The sequence below is a fragment of the Sturnira hondurensis genome, unplaced genomic scaffold, assembly GCF_014824575.4.
Source record: "Sturnira hondurensis isolate 20B ecotype Veracruz unplaced genomic scaffold, ASM1482457v3 Scaffold0015596, whole genome shotgun sequence".
Taxonomy (NCBI): domain Eukaryota; kingdom Metazoa; phylum Chordata; class Mammalia; order Chiroptera; family Phyllostomidae; genus Sturnira; species Sturnira hondurensis.
In genome coordinates, this window is record NW_028088227.1 from 12,894,922 (window position 1) to 12,911,175 (window position 16,254).

Sequence of the window (16,254 nt, forward strand, 5' to 3'; positions counted from 1 at the left end):
CCTGCCATGGCCAGTAGCTCAGTTGATTAAAGTGTCATCCCAGTTCTCCAAGGCTGTCAGTTAGATCCCTAGTCAGGGCACATACAAGAATCAGCCATGAATGCATAAATAAGTGGAACAACACATCCATATTTCTCTCTCTCTTCCTCCCTTCCTCTCGCTCTAAAAATCAATAACTGAAAAATTAAAAAATAAAAACAAGGAAGTAAAGAAAATCAAGTTTCTACTTCTGGCAATCATACAGTGATGGCCATTTCACAGAAAAAGTGACACTTGTTGTAACGTCATTCAAGTCTTGCAGTACAGAAGGATGAGGCCAGCCCAGTTTTATCAGGTGTGCGGCTCCCTCGTTCTTTGTCTCCCCTTTCAACACTGTTAAGATTGGATGTTCTAAGCCCTGGCTGGTGTAGCTCAGTGGATTGAGCACGGGCCTTCGAAACAGACGATCGCGGTTCGATTCCCAGTCAGGGCACATGCTTGGGTTGCAGGCCAGTTTCCGGCAGGGGCCAGTTCCCTGCAGGGGATGCACGAGAAGCAAAAATACATTGATGTTTCCTTCCTCTCTCCTTCCCTTCCCCTCTAAAGATAAATAAATAAAATGTTTTAAAAAAAAAGATTGGATGTTCTATCTCATTTCTCTGACTCTAGGTAGCCTGATGCAGAGCTTGGCATCTCTACTCTGTCCTTTAAGGTTCTCTCCTTTCCCAGAAAAGATGACAGTATAGAGGAATAAGTCAGACAGGCAAGTTTCCTAATTTTCTGTCTCAGTTTTCTGATGTGTAAAATGGAAGTTAGACTACTGAAGGCTGATAGTCAACTTGTATGTAGTGGTTAAACCATACCAGCTGTTAAATTAATGAAACTGCCCTATTGTTCAGTGAAAAGAAACTGCCTCGAGCCTCCAGGTGTCTCTAGACATTACCCAGCTTTCCCACGACCTGACTCCAGCATGGCTGAGTGCTGTGCCTTTTGGTCATTATATGTTTTGAATATCACTCTTTATAATTATTACCTCTTGAGACTGTTGTGAGGCCTAAAAGGGTCCAATTAAAAGAGGCTAATGATATTTGATCCTTACCAGCTCCTTCTGACTCCCAGATATCGGTTCTTAAGCTATTGTTTGGTTTGGTTTTGGATTCAGGACCAAATTATACTTCTGCTACGCAGCTTCAATGGTATCTGGCCTGGATCTAGCCTTCAAAGATTTTTTTCTTAATCACCCAAGCAATTTTCTCTTCCCTGTTCAGTTTAAAACTAGCTGCTTCTACTGTTGTTAGTATTTTTTTAATAACTGCTTTTAAAGGTACAATTCACATACTATAAAATTCACTATTAAAGTATACAATTCAGTATATTGAGAAAGGTGTGAGACCTAATTTCTGAACATATTCATCAACCACAAAAGAAACCTCACATCCAGTGGCAGTCATTCCCCGAATTAAAGTCTTCCCTGTAGGTTTTAACAACCAATAATCTACTTTCTTTCTCTACAGGTTTGCTATTCTGGATCTCTCCTACAAATGGACTCATTCAGTATGTGGCCTTCTGTATCTGGTTTCTTAATGCTTTCAAGTTCAACAATGCTGTAGCATGTATCTGTACTTCATTCCTTTTTATAGCTGGATAGGATTCCATTATATATCCCTGGCTGGTGTGGCTCAGTGGATTGCACATTGGCCTGTGAACCAATGGGTCTCAGGTTCAGTTCCCAGATCAGGGCACATGGCTGGGTTGCCTTGATTGCAAGCCAGGTGCCCAGGAGACAGTGTGTGAGAGGCAACCACACATTGATGTTTCCCTCTCTTTTTCCCCCTCCCTTCCCCCATCTAAGAATAAATAAAATCTTTAAATAAAGTGTGTAAAAAGAAAGAACCTGAAAAACATATGTGAAAATATTTTTTAAAGTTGTAATATTCTCGAATTTTGTATATTACTACTAGTAATATATTAAAAGCATATTAAGTGCTTAATATGTGCCAAACGCTGGGCTAAATCTATTTGATATGACATATCTCATTTAATCCTCACAATAACCAACTTGTACAAGGCCTTGCTGATAATAATGCAGTAAAACTGGACAAGCATTAGACCCAAAGCTCATACTCTTTGGAGCTAGATCATCCTGTCTCATGTACAAAAATCCCTTATTTATCATCAAAACGATCCATGAGGCTACTTTAAGAAAACTCTGCCCAGGAGCACATTTTTGGGTAGCTCATTCTTTTTTTTTTATGTATTTTATTGATTATGCTATTACAGTTGTCCCATTCCCCCCATTTATTCCCCTCTGCCCTACACACCCCCTCCCACCCACATTCCCCCCCTTTAGTTCATGTCCATGAGTCATACATATAAATTCTTTGGCTTCTACATTTCCTATACTATTCTTAACCTCCCCCTGTCTATTTTCTACCTATCATTTATGCTACTTATTCTCTGTATCTTTTTCCCCTCACTACCCCTCCCCCTCTGATAACTCTCCATGTGATCTCCATTTCTGTGATTCTGTTCCTGTTCTAGCTGTTTGGTTTTTTTTTTTTTAAGTTTGGTTGCTAATAGCTATGAGTTTGTTGTCATTTTACTGTTCATATTTTTTACCTTCTTTTTCTTAGATAAGTCCCTTTAACATTTCATATAATAAAGGCTGGGTGATAATGAACTTTTACTTGACCTTATCTGGGAAGCACTTTATCTGCCCTTCCATTCTAAATGAAAGCTTTGCTGGATAGAGTCATCTTGGATGTAGGTCCTTGCCTTTAATGACTTCAAGTACTTCTTTCCAGCCCTTTCTTGCCTGTAAGGTTTCTTTACAGAAATCAGCTGATAGTCTAATGGGAACTCCTTTATAGGGAACTCTCTCCTTTTCTCTTGCTGCTTTTAAGATTCTCTCCTTATCTTTAATCTTGGCTAATGTAATTATGATGTGCTTTGGTGTGTTCCTCCTTGGGTCCAACTTCTTTGGGACTCTGAGCTTCCTGGACTTCCTAAAAGTCTATTTCCTTGGCCAGATTGGGGAAGTTCTCTCATTATTTTTTCAAATAAGTTTTCAATTTCTTGCTCTTCCTCTTCCCCTTCTGGTACCCCTGATTCAGATGTTGGAATGCTTAAAGATGTCCTGGAGGTTCCTAAGCCTCTCATCATTTTTTAAAAATTCTGGTTTCTTTATTCTGTTCTGGTTGAATGCTTCCTTCTTCTTTCTGGTCCACACTGTTGATTTGAGTCCTGGTTTCCTTCCTGTCCCTGTTGTTTCCCTATAGATTTCCCTATAGAAATTGCATTATTTCACATAATGCAACCTTCATTACTGCCTGGGTCTTTTTTATGCTTTTGAAGTACCCAGTGAGTTCCTGAAGCATCTTGATAACCAATATTTTGAACTGTGCATCTGATAGGTTGGCTATCTCTTTGTCACTTAATTGTATTTTTTCTGGAGCTTTGAACTGTTCTTTCATTTGGGCCATTTTTTTTGGTCTTGGGGTGCTTGTTCCCTAGTAAGAGGCGGAACCTTAGGTGTTCACAAGAGCAGGGCAACCTACATCACTGCCTTGTGATGCTGTATGTGGAGGAGGGGTCCAAGAGGGAACAGTGCCACTTGCTCCTCTCTCTGCTAGTTTTCAGTCACTTCCCCTGCTTCCCACAACCAAATTGGTTCTATCTGGTGCTGATTCCCTGGCGGGTGAGTTTGTGTACGTTCTAGGACCCTGTGGGTCTCTCCAATGAACTCGCCAGTAAGTCTGAGAGTTTCTCCTACTGCTGTCTCAACCCCCACAGGTGTTTTCAGTCAGAGACTTTGAGGCTTTATCTTCCCACAATGGGGCCCTGGGTTGTGCTATCTTGTTGTCTATCTTGCTCCCCAGTTGTTCCTCCTGGTTTATCTGCACGCAAATGTGGGACTGCCCAGTCCTCCAACTGCCACCTTGCCACGAGTCCTTTCTACCTGGCTGCCCATCTCTGCCCCTCCTACCAGTCTGAATGTTTCTTCAACTCCTTGATTGTCGGACTTCCATACAGTTCAATTTTCTGTTAGTTCTGTTGTTTTTTATTTTAAATTTGCTGTCCTCATTCTTTCGGTTGTGAGAGCAGGCAGTGTGTCTACCTGTACCTCCACCTTGGCCAGAAGTCACTTGGGTAGCTCACACTAATTAATCTGAAACGTGTTCTTAATGTCAATGTAAGTGAAACTGGAAAAGACACCAAAGCTTGTGCTGCCTGTCACTACCAAACCAAATAAGCATGGACCGAGATTAAATTTTTATGGGTGCTTTATTCAGATGGCTGGTGATCTGAGAAGATGGCGGGTTTGTACCCTAACAAACCATCTTACATTTTCTTCCCGGGCCAGTGTTTTTATAACAGAGAACAAAGTTCAGTGAGGGGTTTTGAAATTCAGGGAAAATTAGATTAAAAAACTGCAGTATTCTCGCTCTAAGCAGTTAGGCTGTTCCCAGTGGTGGGTGGTTGGCTGTCTCTCCCTGGAACACAATGGCCCGGATGCCTCCACTTGTCCCTAGGCGGTGATCTTTAGCAGTGCCCCAGGAGGTTGGCAGTCTCTCCCCAGAGCTCCGATGGGCCTTATCTGTAGTTTCTGAAACAATAGCCTTAACATATGCATTACTTACTAGGCTTATTACTTATCTACCTTAAACTAAAATTTTCCAATTCTTGAGTGCTCTACCATAAGAAGTGTCTAAACCTCTAAGAATTTTTATTAGTTTATTTGAGCCCAACTTAAGATGATTGCTGGGAAACAAAACCTCAGTGGATTGAGTACATGATCCAGAAAATGGCAGTTTTGCACCTTATTTTACATAGTACAACCAAAACAGAAGGCTTAAGGGGGTTACATGAAATTCACTGGGGATAGATTAGGGAGGCTGGAGAAAGCAAAGTCAGGCTGGGGCGGGGTACATCTGGGATTGAATAAAAAAGTAAAATGATAGAGATATACTTCTTTTACATGGGTGGATACAGGACAGTTAACAGTCAGCAATTAACACAGCAACAACAACTGAGGGAATTTGTGATCTTCACTCTGTTGAGTGCCTGTGCTTTGACGTGGGTCTGGAAAAAGGAAATCTGGGATTTCAAAAGTATGTTATTGCAGATGCAAGAAGACGATAATCTCGATTAAAGTAAAGATTGACTTGTCAGGGAAGATTCTAGTCTTGGACATCACCGTGGGCCATGACCTGCTTTTAGTTAGAAAGTTTTAATTTCAGACCATTTTATGTGGTTACTTTAGGTCTCTGAGTTTGTAACGCTGTCACTTCTCTCCCCTAAACGCTGTCCCCTAAACTTCTCAGGTTTAGCTTGTGGCCTCTTTTCATCCACATGAAATGGGCTCAGGGAAAACTTGAACTGGGGATTAGTGGTGCAGGATATCATCACATAGGCGTGTCCATACCTGTGGAGAATTTTATGAGTTTGAGCCACACTGATGCATATGCCAGGGAGCGAGATCTCAAATGCTCCAGAGAATGTTTCTTTTATGCATCACATAAGTGAGGGAACTGAGTAAGTTTTCACGCACGTGGGAGAAAGCAATGCAGGGACTGGATTACAGGACAGATAACAAGAGTATGCGCTCTCTTTAAGGTGGCTACTGCTTATTTCAAAGGTGTATTGCCCTAGATGCACAGAGCGTACTTACCTTTGGATAAAAAGCCTTTTACTAAGAAGTTAATGCCTAGGGTGTAACCACCCTCCACGACCAGCCCAGTTAGGAACTTATACTCGGATCACCCAGTGAAGTTACTTGCCCCTCCACAGTATTAAGAATTTCTTCCCAAGAAAGCAGACTCAACTAACACAAGACCACTCCATCGCCTTGCAGGCGGTGGCTCGATCGCTCGCACCTTCCCTGTCCCATCCCCCTCCCCTCCCACCAGTCCTCTCCTCTTACTGGGGGCGGCTAAGGGGTGCCTAGGTCACCGGACCTCCAGCCAGCCAGGGACCCGGCTCCAGCCCGCAAGAAAGGAATAAGAGGAAAAGAAAAAGAAAAACAAACGAACAGAGGCGAGCCTGGACGCCACCTCCACGAGGACACAGCCGCGACCTCCTCGCCCCCTCCTAGGAGTCGTTCGCAGAGCCCCAGACGCAGAAAGGACTGGGGGCGGGGCGCTGCCCACACGCAAGATGGCGCCCGTAGTGGGCGTGGCCAGCTTCTCAGTGGCTGCAAGGAGCAGTGGGATCATGGCGGCAGCCGAGGAGCGGCGTCCCGGAGATGGGGAAGAGGAGGCTGTAAGTGCTACGAAAGCCTGCGCGAGGGGCGGTGGCGGTGAGAGCCGCACTTCTGAGAGAGGGGAAGGGAGCGAGGATGCGGCGGGCACCACGGACCCCCAGGGGCGCCTTGCGGGCTTTTTGCTGGAGGTCCGGGGAGGGGGCGGGCGGGCTGCAGGGGAGCTTGCCTCAAGCCTAATTGCTGCGTTGTCGTCAGAGTGGGGAAGTAGAGTAGTTCCCTTAGGGTAACGTCGCTTGCTTCTTCACCTGGAAAGACGTAGTTTTCACAGGGGTGGGATTGTTGCACTGGTGATTCTGGGGTGCTCTCGTTAACTGCCTCTTCTTGCACACCAATCGCAGGCTAGCATGTAGACCCCCCTTTCTTCCTCCAGGAGCAGCTGGTTCTGGTGGAATTGACGGGAATTATTGATTCAGACTTTCTCTCAAAATGTGAAAATAAATGCAAGATTTTGGTAAGTCTTCTGGAAGTGGAGGATGGTTCTAGATGTTCTTAAATTTAGAAAAAGAATGAATGGTGACCCATCTATCCCCAAAGATTGATATTATTCCATGTTACAAAGCAGTGAACTCTGAAGACAGTCATAGATGTACAGGGGGACGCAAGGGAGAAAACGTTTAACTCTGCTCGAGTGGTCGAATGTTTGGCTGCAGAGAGTTCAAGATTTGGAGGAGGTGGCATTTTGAAATGGAACGATGTAATTTGAAAAAATACATTGTTTTAGTCTGAGAGGAGCGAGGGTAATTGGATGTGCACACAGGTTACATTCAGAGAAGGGAGAGAAGGTGCCTACTGAGAGAACCTCATACTTCAGAGACTTCACACTCTGCTGCCTTGAGTTATGTATGGTATTCTGAGTTATCTGTTTTATCACTTTGCCTTAAAATCTTTCAGCTACTGTTGACAAAACTTGCCCTCTTCTTAGCCTAACTTGAAGAGCATGTTGACTGAAATAGACTTGTCTGCTGGGGTATGAATTAAGTAGTGTGCAGGTTGTAGGTGCTGTGATCAGAGCAGGTTTAGCTTATCTTGTACTTGCTGGGACAAGAGCAGAGATGTCCAGCCATTTGGCATCTCTGGGCCATACTGGAAGAAGAAGAGTTGTTCTGGGCCACACATTAAATAAATCTCGACGTGTAATCACAAAAGAATCTTATAATGTTTTAAGTAAATTTACCATTTTGTGTTGGGCCACATTCATAGCCATCCTGAACTGCATGTGGTTCCCTGGCCGCAGGCTGGACATCTCTGTTAGACGTTCACTTTGGTAACAAGGTTACATCTGGAAGCCTTTCTCTTTCTTTCCTTTTTTTAAAATTGATATATAGCTCTGGCTGGTGTAGCTCAGTGGATTGAGCGTGGGCCTGCGAACCACACGATTGCGGTTCGATTCCCAGTCAGGGCGCATGCCTGGGTTGCAGGCCAGTTTCAGGGGCGGGGGCGGGGGACGACGACACATGAGAGGCAACCATACATTGATATTTCTCTCCCTCTCTCCTTCCCTTCCCCTCTAAAGATAAATAAATAAAATCTTTTAAAAATTGATATATAACTGACATATTAGTTTCAGGGGTATGACATAATGATTCAATATTTGTACATATTGTGAAGAGATCACTGCAAAAGTCTAGTTAATATCTGTCACCACATAGTTATAAATTTTACCTTTTTTTGTGATGAGAACTTTTAAGATTTATTCTCTTAGCAAGTTTCAAATATACAATAGAGCATTATTTTTTTTTTTTATCTTTAGAGAGGAAGGGAAAGAGAGGAGAGAAATATCAATGTATGGTTGCCTCTCATGAGTCCCCTACTGGGAACTGGCCTGCAACCCAGGCATGTGCCCTGACTGGGAATCGAACCGCGATCGTGTGTTTCGCAGGCCCGCACTCAACCCACTGAGCTACCACCAGCCAGGGCTACAATAGAGCATTATTAACCGTAGTCACCATGCTGCACATTACATCCCCAGGACTTATGCATTTTAGAATTGGAAGTTTGTTTCTTTTTATCACATTCACCCATTTTACCCAACTCCTAAGGCTTTTTCTGACGATGATTTGTTATGATCTTCTATTCTGATGTAGGGAATTGACACAGAGAGGCCCATTCTGCAAGTGGACGGCTATGTCTTTGCTGGAGAGTATGAAGGTAGGAGGATGTCAGATAGACGAAACTCCTTTTTTTACATGCTTTTCCAAGAAAGCAACTTTGTTATTTGTCATCAAGTCTTTAAATTTTTTCACAGACACTCCTGGGACCTGTGTTATATTTGAAGAAAATGTGGAACATGGTAAGTCATTGCTATGGTGACTTTTTACTATGAAATATTTCAAACATACTTATGTACAGTGAATATTAAAATTAAACGTTTCATGTACCCATTGTCTAGCTGTATCAAATCATACCATTTTGCCACACAGTGAAAAAAGCATTTCAGATACATTTGAAGCCCCTTGTATGCACCTCTCCAAATTTATTCTCTTTCTTTGGTCTTCAGACATAATCATTTACTTGAAGTTGATGTTTTTCTTTCCTATACTTAATTTTATATTACATAGTGTGTATGCACAAAAAATAAATAGTATTTTTGTATATTTTCAAACAATATCAATTATAGCATAGTATCATTGTTCTATAATCTTTTTTTCAATTAGAGATATGTTTTGAGATGCTGATTTACATAACTCTGTTTTTCCTATTTCTTAGTGTTCCATTTGTGACTATACCACAATTTATTCTCCAGTTAATGGACATGTTTCCATTTTTACCAGTGCTTATTAATAACTACTTATCATGTATCTTCTATGTGTCAGGCACTATTGTCAGTGCTACATGTATTAAGTCATTTAATCCTCACAAGTCTACAAGGTAGACCACATGTTATCTTCATTTTACAGTGGAAAAAACTGAAGCACAGAGAGGTAAATAACCTGCCCAAGGTCATACTCAAAGTAAGAGGCAGGGTCAGATTTGAACTCAGATGGTCGGCTCCAGAGCCCATGTACTTAATTATGATTATTCATGCACTACAAAAATGCTTCCGTGAATATTTTTATGTCTCCCTGTGCATATGTGTAAAAATATTTAAGGTATATATTTAGTAATGGAGTTGCTAGATCGATGACTATGTGTTTGGTTCAACAGTATGAAATAACCAATTTGGGCTGAGTATTGACAATTTCATGTAGCTCGACTGACTGTTGCTTTCTAACATGTAGCAGTTACATTCACAGCAGCAGTGTACGGAAGTTTGCAGTGCGTTTCACATCCTTAGCTCAGAGCCTCATCTTCCCTCCCTCCTGCCTATGCCCACAGTTTTCTGTAAAGCTCTCTTCCCAAGCAGTGGGCTGGCATCATGTTTTTTCTCAGCCTTACTTCCATGACTGACAACGTCCTGACTCTTGTCTCTGGCTTTAAGTAGAAAGTCTCACTTTGGTCCTTCATTTGTGTGATAGAATTTTAGGCCTCATTACCCTACAGAGCCAGCCAAATTTCTGGCTTCACTTTCCTCCTCCAAGGCTGGAGCCTAGTAGGCCCATAGTTTTAATCTCATAGCTTTGTGTGGCTGTACCCTGGAGTTGTTTGTTGTTTGGAGTCCAGTTCTGCCTTCCATCGTTACTGTGTTTTGTCTGTCATTTCTCTGCTTGGAGTGGGAGGGATGAGTTAACTTTTAAACTTACTCACCTATCTAGACAAGAAGTGGTTTAGTCTAACTCCCTAAATTGGAATTATCCAGGCTTAACATGATTATTTTATTTGTATTTTATTTTACTATACTGCATTAAGCAGTATAATAATTGAGCTCATTTTATGTTTTAGTGGATGCAGAAGGTAACAATAAAACAATGCTAAAATATAAATGCCATACAATGAAGAAGCTCAGCATGACAAGAACTCTTCTGACAGAAAAGAAGGAAGGAGAAGAAAACATAGGTTAGTTCACATAGTTCTCTGAAAACGGGTGATTTAATGTTGTCTTTGACAGTGACACATTGCTACCAGAGCATTTTTGTACTTTGTAGTAACAACTATATGTAATATGTTATTGAAGGTACTCCATGAAAAGTACCAAACATAGATTTGAAGTTGAGTTCAAGTCTGGGCCAGTGTGGCTCAGTTGGTTGGAGCATCGTCCCATAATCAAAGGGTTGTGTGTTCAGTTCCTGGTCAGGGAACACGCATAGGTTACCAGTCCAATCCCTGGTCTGGGTGTGTATTGATGTTTCTCTTTCTCCCTTCCTCTCTCTCTAAAAATATTGAAAAAAAAAAAACCTCAGGTGAGGAAAATAATAATAATAATAATAAATAAAATCAGTTGAACTCTAATGTAGCAGAGCACACTGAAAACATATAAGAAATCTCTGCTTTGCGTTGGAAATATTTGGGAGGTGTTTGTCGAGAAGCTTGCTGTGATTCCCAACCCCTGGGGAAATCAGCAGTCGCCTTTTTGTTTGTTTGTTTTTTCCCTTAATTAAAATTCTTTGGCCCTGGCTGGCGTAGCTCAGTGGATTGAGCGCGGGCCTGCGAACCAGACGATTGCAGTTTGATTCCCAGTCAGGGCACATGCCTGGGTTGCAGGCTGGTTCCTTGCAGGCTAACTACCAGCAGGGGACGCACAAAAGGCAACCATACATTGATGTTTCTCTCCCTCTCTCCTTCCCCTCTAAAAATAAATAAATAAATAAAATCTTTTTAAAAATGTTTAAAAAAAATTCTTTGTAAGTGGAGAAGATGTATTAGCAGTTCTAGATTCCGAAGATGTACCCTCAGAGGATCTCCTGGAAACTTGGCGGCTGCAGCAAGCCCTCCCTAAGAAGCTTATGACTGGAAGAAGCTAGCTTTATACGTGAGGGAGGGACTCTAGGGCCACAGTTGCTATTCCTGAGTCTGGTTCTTCATTACATTCACGTAATCTTCTCTAGTTGCCGATTGTCCGAGATTAGGCTTGAGGCCAGTGCTGCTTGCACCGTAGCAGTTACGTGTTTGTAGAGATGAACAGATAATCACCCGATGGTATAAAAGCTTATTGCGCACCCTGGATGGGTGGCACAGTTGATTGCAGCATCACCTAGTGCACCAAAAGGTAATGGGTTGATTTCTGGTCAGGGCACATGCCTGGGTTGCAGGCTCAGTACCTGATTGGGGTGTGTACAAGAGGCAACCAGTCGTTCTCTCTCCCCTCCTCCCTCTCCCCCCTCCCTCTCCCCCTTTCCCCCTATCCCTCAATCTCACTCTCTCACTCTCTGCGTCTCTCTTCCCCCCACCCCTTCCCTCTGGAATCAACGAATCTATCCTTGGGTGAGGATTAAGAAAATAGAAAATAAAAATTCTAAAAGCTCATTGCTAAAAGACATATTTAAAACTCTCGTAAATGTGACTCTAGTGATGAATATTTATGGCTTAATAGATGTATTGTATTTTAAGGAATAAACATTTGAAAGTACATTAGTCATGCAGAATTTAATTGTACCAACTACAGATAACAACATAAGAAATTTTGGTTCTTACCAGGCATGTACCTAAACTATCCCCCTTTTTTAGGCACGTTGAAAATAACAGAAAGAGGGAGGAATTTTGAAGTTATAGAATGAACTTGAAGACATTCAGATAAGCTGGGCTAGTATTTTGATACTCTGATTATTAGTATAAGGAAATTACAGAATTTCCTCTCCTATAGTCTTTAATAACCTGATAGATCTTTATGAAGATTTGGGTGTTTTGTTTAATCAAATAAATTAGTAACCAATTATTTAAGGCTGTATTAGTTACTTATTGCTGCATATGAAATTACCTGTGAACTTAATGGCTTATAACAACAATGAAAAGAACCGGGTGTCTTACATAGTCTCTGTGAATCTAGAGTTTGGGAGTAGCTAAGCTAGGTGGTTCTGGCTTGGGCCTCTCATGAGGTTCCAGTCACTATGTTGGCTGGGCTGCAAGCATCGGAAGGCTTGGGTAAGACTGGAAGATCTAATTACAAGATAGCTCACTCGCATGACTGACAAGTTTGTGCTGGCTGTTAGCATGAGACCTCAGTTCCTTGAATCTCCATGGTACTGTTTCAGTGCCCTCCTGATATGGCAGCTGGCTTATCCCAGATCAGATGATCTGGGAGAACAAGATAGAAGCCATGATGTCTTTTATGAACTAGTCTTAGAAGTCACTCTGTCATTTCTACAATATCCTGTTGAGTGTGGGAGAGGACTACATGAGCTTGAATACCAAGAAGGTGAGGGTCAATGGAGGCCAACTGGATGATGGCTATCAAATGTGGCAGTATGCTGGAGGCAGAACAGAATAGATAGGAGACGTGGCCCTTACTTTCTAGGAAATTGCACTCTAAAAGTAAATCACATTGCTGCACATGGCTGAAGGTTACAACACTCATTTCATTCAACTTACTGTATTTTGCTGTGTATAATGCATACTTTTTTTGCCCAGATTTTTTGAGGGAAAAATAAGGATGCATGTTATACACGGGTAGTACTAATTCTGTGTCTATATAAATGCTAATTATTTTATTTATGCTTATATGGTAAAAGTGTAACTCTAGAAAGCAATAATTATATCCATATGCAAAATGATATCCTGGAATATGATAATCGGTTTTGTTTCAAAATATGAAAAACAAATAATCGAATTAAAAATTAAAGTGATTTTTTTCCCTGAAAGTTTGGGCCAAAAATGTCTGTGCACATTGTACATGGCAAAATATGGTAATTTAAGTACCTGCTATGTGGCAAGTATTTTGCTAAGTGAGAGTGAAGAATGGCCGCAAGGGGAACTGGCAGGACGTTGCTCTTGCAGGGGAAAATAGGAAAGTCAGTGGTTGAAGCTGAACTGGAGAGAAAAGGACTAATCAATTTTTGATGGTGACTTTAATAGGAATAACATGAAAAGACATGAGATCGGCAGTTAGGAAGTTTCAACAAACAACTGCAGAGGAGTTTATGGTGAGGAATAAGAGCAGATGGAAATGTGAATAGGGTGGCAATATAGGTTGGAGTATCTTAACATCTCATGGAATTTAAGGTTAACACTAAATAGCTTTGGGCTTGCTAAAGAAATTAATGAGGAAAAAAATTAGTGAAGATCCATTGAAGATATTTGCCTGAAAGGGTAACAAAAATTAAAAAAGCATTGGAATAATTCTTTTTTTAAAAGATTTTATTTATTTATGTTTAGAGAGGAAGGGATGGAGAAGGTGAGGGAGAGAAACAGCAGTGTGCGAGAGATAAATCAACCGGTTGCTTCTGGCACACCCCAACCTGGGACCTGGCCGGCAACCCAGGCCTGTGTCCTGACTGGGAATGGAACCGGCGACCTTTCAGTTTTCAGGCCAGCACTCAGTTCACTGAACCACATCGGCCAGGGTTATATAGGTGTATTGAAGGATTGTAGCTTTGCGAGTATGGAAAGGAACAAACACTTTTTCAAGTTTTATTTTTTGAGCGGTATGTTATTTGCAATTGGGTGTCCCAACTCAGAATAACATATAAGTGCTAATTTGAGGTGATAGAATAGAATCATCCATGGTATTAGGAAATCTAAGTGTGTAAGGAGACAATGGTAGAGAAGTGACAGTTTTCTTTAAGGCATGAAATGGCAGTGAGAGCTCAACTATCTCTCAGAATGAGATAAAAATGAACCGTTGGTGGGGGAAGCTTGGCCCTGCCGGGTGTAGCTCAGCTGGTCGAGTGCAATCAGGCAAATCGAAAGGTCACTGCTTTGATTCCCGGTCAGGGCACATGCCTCGGTTGAAGGCCTGGTCCCCAGTTGGGGACATGTGAGAGGCAACTGAACAATGTTTTTCACAGATCGATATTTCTCTCCCTCTTGCCCTCCCTCCCTTCCCCTCTCTCTAAAAATAAATAAATAAAATCCTTGAAAAGAAGAAAAAGCTTAGAGTAGTAGCTGCAGTAGATTACTTTTAGTGATTTTGATGATGTGTGCCCTGTAAAGCATAACAAGGTCTCCATATAAGATGGGAATTGTGTTATTGTTTATCAGTAGTTACCTTGGTTCATGCTGAGGTTTTACTTAGACATATATTGATATGATGGAAATTTAAAGAAAAATATACTTAAGTAACTGAAATTCCTTTCTCATGTTTCTTTCTTGGTTTGTCTTCCCACTCTTTACCATCACCCCTTCCGCCCCGGCTAGATGGTGTGGAATGGCTGCAAATCGAAGGTAACGAGTTCTCCTACAGACCCAACATGATGTGTAGTTTTCTACATGAAAATGAAGATGAGGAAGTAGCCCCAGCCCCAGATAAACCTTTGGAGTTGGAAGAACAAGAGATTCAAATGGAAGATAATTCAAACCTGAATTACGAACAGGAGAAGCCACCACACTTGGAAGTAGAGCATTCTGTTCCTCTTACCAGTATTTCCTCTGAAACAGAAAGTTCTGTTTTTATGGAAACTCAGGATACTGCCTTAGAAATCACTCCTAAATGAAGCCCTGGCTGGTGTAGCTCAGTGGATTGAGCACAGACCAGCGAACCAGACGATCGCGGTTCGATTCCCAGTCAGGGCACATGCTTGGGTTGCAGGCCAGTTTCCAGCAGGGGCCAGTTCCCTGCAGGGGATGCACGAGAAGCAAAAATACATTGATGTTTCCTTCCTCTCTCCTTCCTTTCTCCTCTGAAGATAAATAAATAATAAAATATTAAAAAAAAAAAAAAAAGAAATCACTCCTAAATGAAATGCTTTTTGTAATAAATAGTGATGAACTTTGAAAAGTTTTATATAAAATGATTGCCTGTGAAGCTTTCATTCTTTTATTGTTTTTGTTGGTAATATTTTCAGTTATAGCTCCTACTTAATATGCCAGAGTCATTAAGGACCAGATATAAATGGAATTTTTAAAAATTGGTTAAAATAACTATAGGAAAACTTCTCTGATGAGTCCTTTAAATTGGAGGTTTACTAAGGTAAGTGTGTAAGTTTTCTATCGCAGCTATCACAAATTACCACAAACTTTTATTGAAACAATGCAAATGTATTTATTTTCTTACGGTTTTGTAGGCCAGCAGTCTGACATGGGTCTCACCTGGGCTAAAATCAAGGTGTAGGGAGGGCTTCATTCTTCTCTGGAGTGGGAGGTAGGGGTAGAGAGGACATTTCCCTGCAATGGAAGGAGCAAGGTTCCATTTCCTTAACTGTCAGCTAAAGATCATTCTAATCTAGGGCTGCCTGCACTCCTTGGCTCATGGTGCACTTCTCCTCAAAGCCAGCAATGGCAGGTCAAGTGTCTCTCCTGCTTAAAATCTATTCTGCTTCTTCTATTACCCTATCTTTTTTTCTTTAAATTTTTTTCCAATTTTTTTATTTAATTATTTTTCAAGTACAGTTTTCTGTCTATTACTCCCATCCCATCCCACCCCTCTATTACCCTATCTTTGACCCACCTTTCTTGCCTTCCACCTTTAATAGTCCATTTGAATACATTGGGTCCATCTGACTGATCCACTCTTTTAAGGTCTGTAACCTTTAAAAAAAAAACATGCTAACCCCCTAAACTTGTTTCCAAGGCCCCTCTTATGTGACTTTTAATCGATCTGTGAAGTCCCTATTGCCATGTCACTTAACATAAATAGGTATAGAACTGAACAGTAGGGCAAGAGAATCTTTGTGGGAGGAAGGGGCAGTGGCATTATCCAGTCTGCCATACCACAGTAAGTATTATGTGTCCAGGAACAGAAAAATAATTCAGAAGTGCTTAAGGATGAAGGTGACGTTCCTGCTACTCCAGCTGTAATTTCGTTCCTTTACCACTGGAGAAAGGTTGTTGGCGTTTGGCTGTAACAGCCACTCTGTTATGATGATGACCTGGATCTGCTCTAATTTGTACATAAAATATTCACAAACTCTACCTTCTTACAGATCGAACCATGAAATTTCCAATATCTGATTGTTTCAGACTATAAAAAGCAGGCAATTTCATGTGGCTTAACCTGGTACTAATAAGTTAAAACACATCTATATTAATTATATCATAACTATTGG

The 16,254-nt window shown here is 41.3% G+C and overlaps 1 protein-coding gene across 2 annotated transcripts; it reads left to right on the forward strand.

Moving 5' to 3' along the window:
- Window positions 1-6,135: 6,135 nt before the first annotated feature.
- GTF3C6 (general transcription factor IIIC subunit 6) lies at window positions 6,136-15,232 on the forward strand. 2 transcript variants are annotated; one of them, XM_037065048.1, is made up of 7 exons: window positions 6,136-6,240; window positions 6,612-6,692; window positions 8,326-8,389; window positions 8,487-8,531; window positions 10,061-10,174; window positions 14,408-14,703; window positions 14,963-15,232. In XM_037065048.1, the coding sequence occupies exons 1-6, from the start codon at window positions 6,136-6,138 to the stop codon at window positions 14,701-14,703; spliced, it is 705 nt and encodes a 234-aa protein (XP_036920943.1). In that variant the 3' UTR covers window positions 14,963-15,232. The 2 variants fall into 2 exon arrangements, with proteins under 2 accessions (XP_036920943.1, XP_036920944.1); XM_037065049.1 differs by having other exon boundaries at window positions 14,408-14,695; window positions 14,943-15,232.
- Window positions 15,233-16,254: the final 1,022 nt, after the last annotated feature.

Coding starts and splice junctions, on each gene's coding strand:
- GTF3C6 (XM_037065048.1), top strand. CDS start 6,136: ATGGCGCCCGTAGTGGGCGTGGCCAGCTTCTCAGTGGCTGCAAGGAGC. Junction 6,693..8,325: donor AAAATAAATGCAAGATTTTG/GTAAGTCTTCTG, acceptor ATTCTGATGTAG/GGAATTGACACAGAGAGGCC. Junction 10,175..14,407: donor GGAAGGAGAAGAAAACATAG/GTTAGTTCACAT, acceptor CGCCCCGGCTAG/ATGGTGTGGAATGGCTGCAA.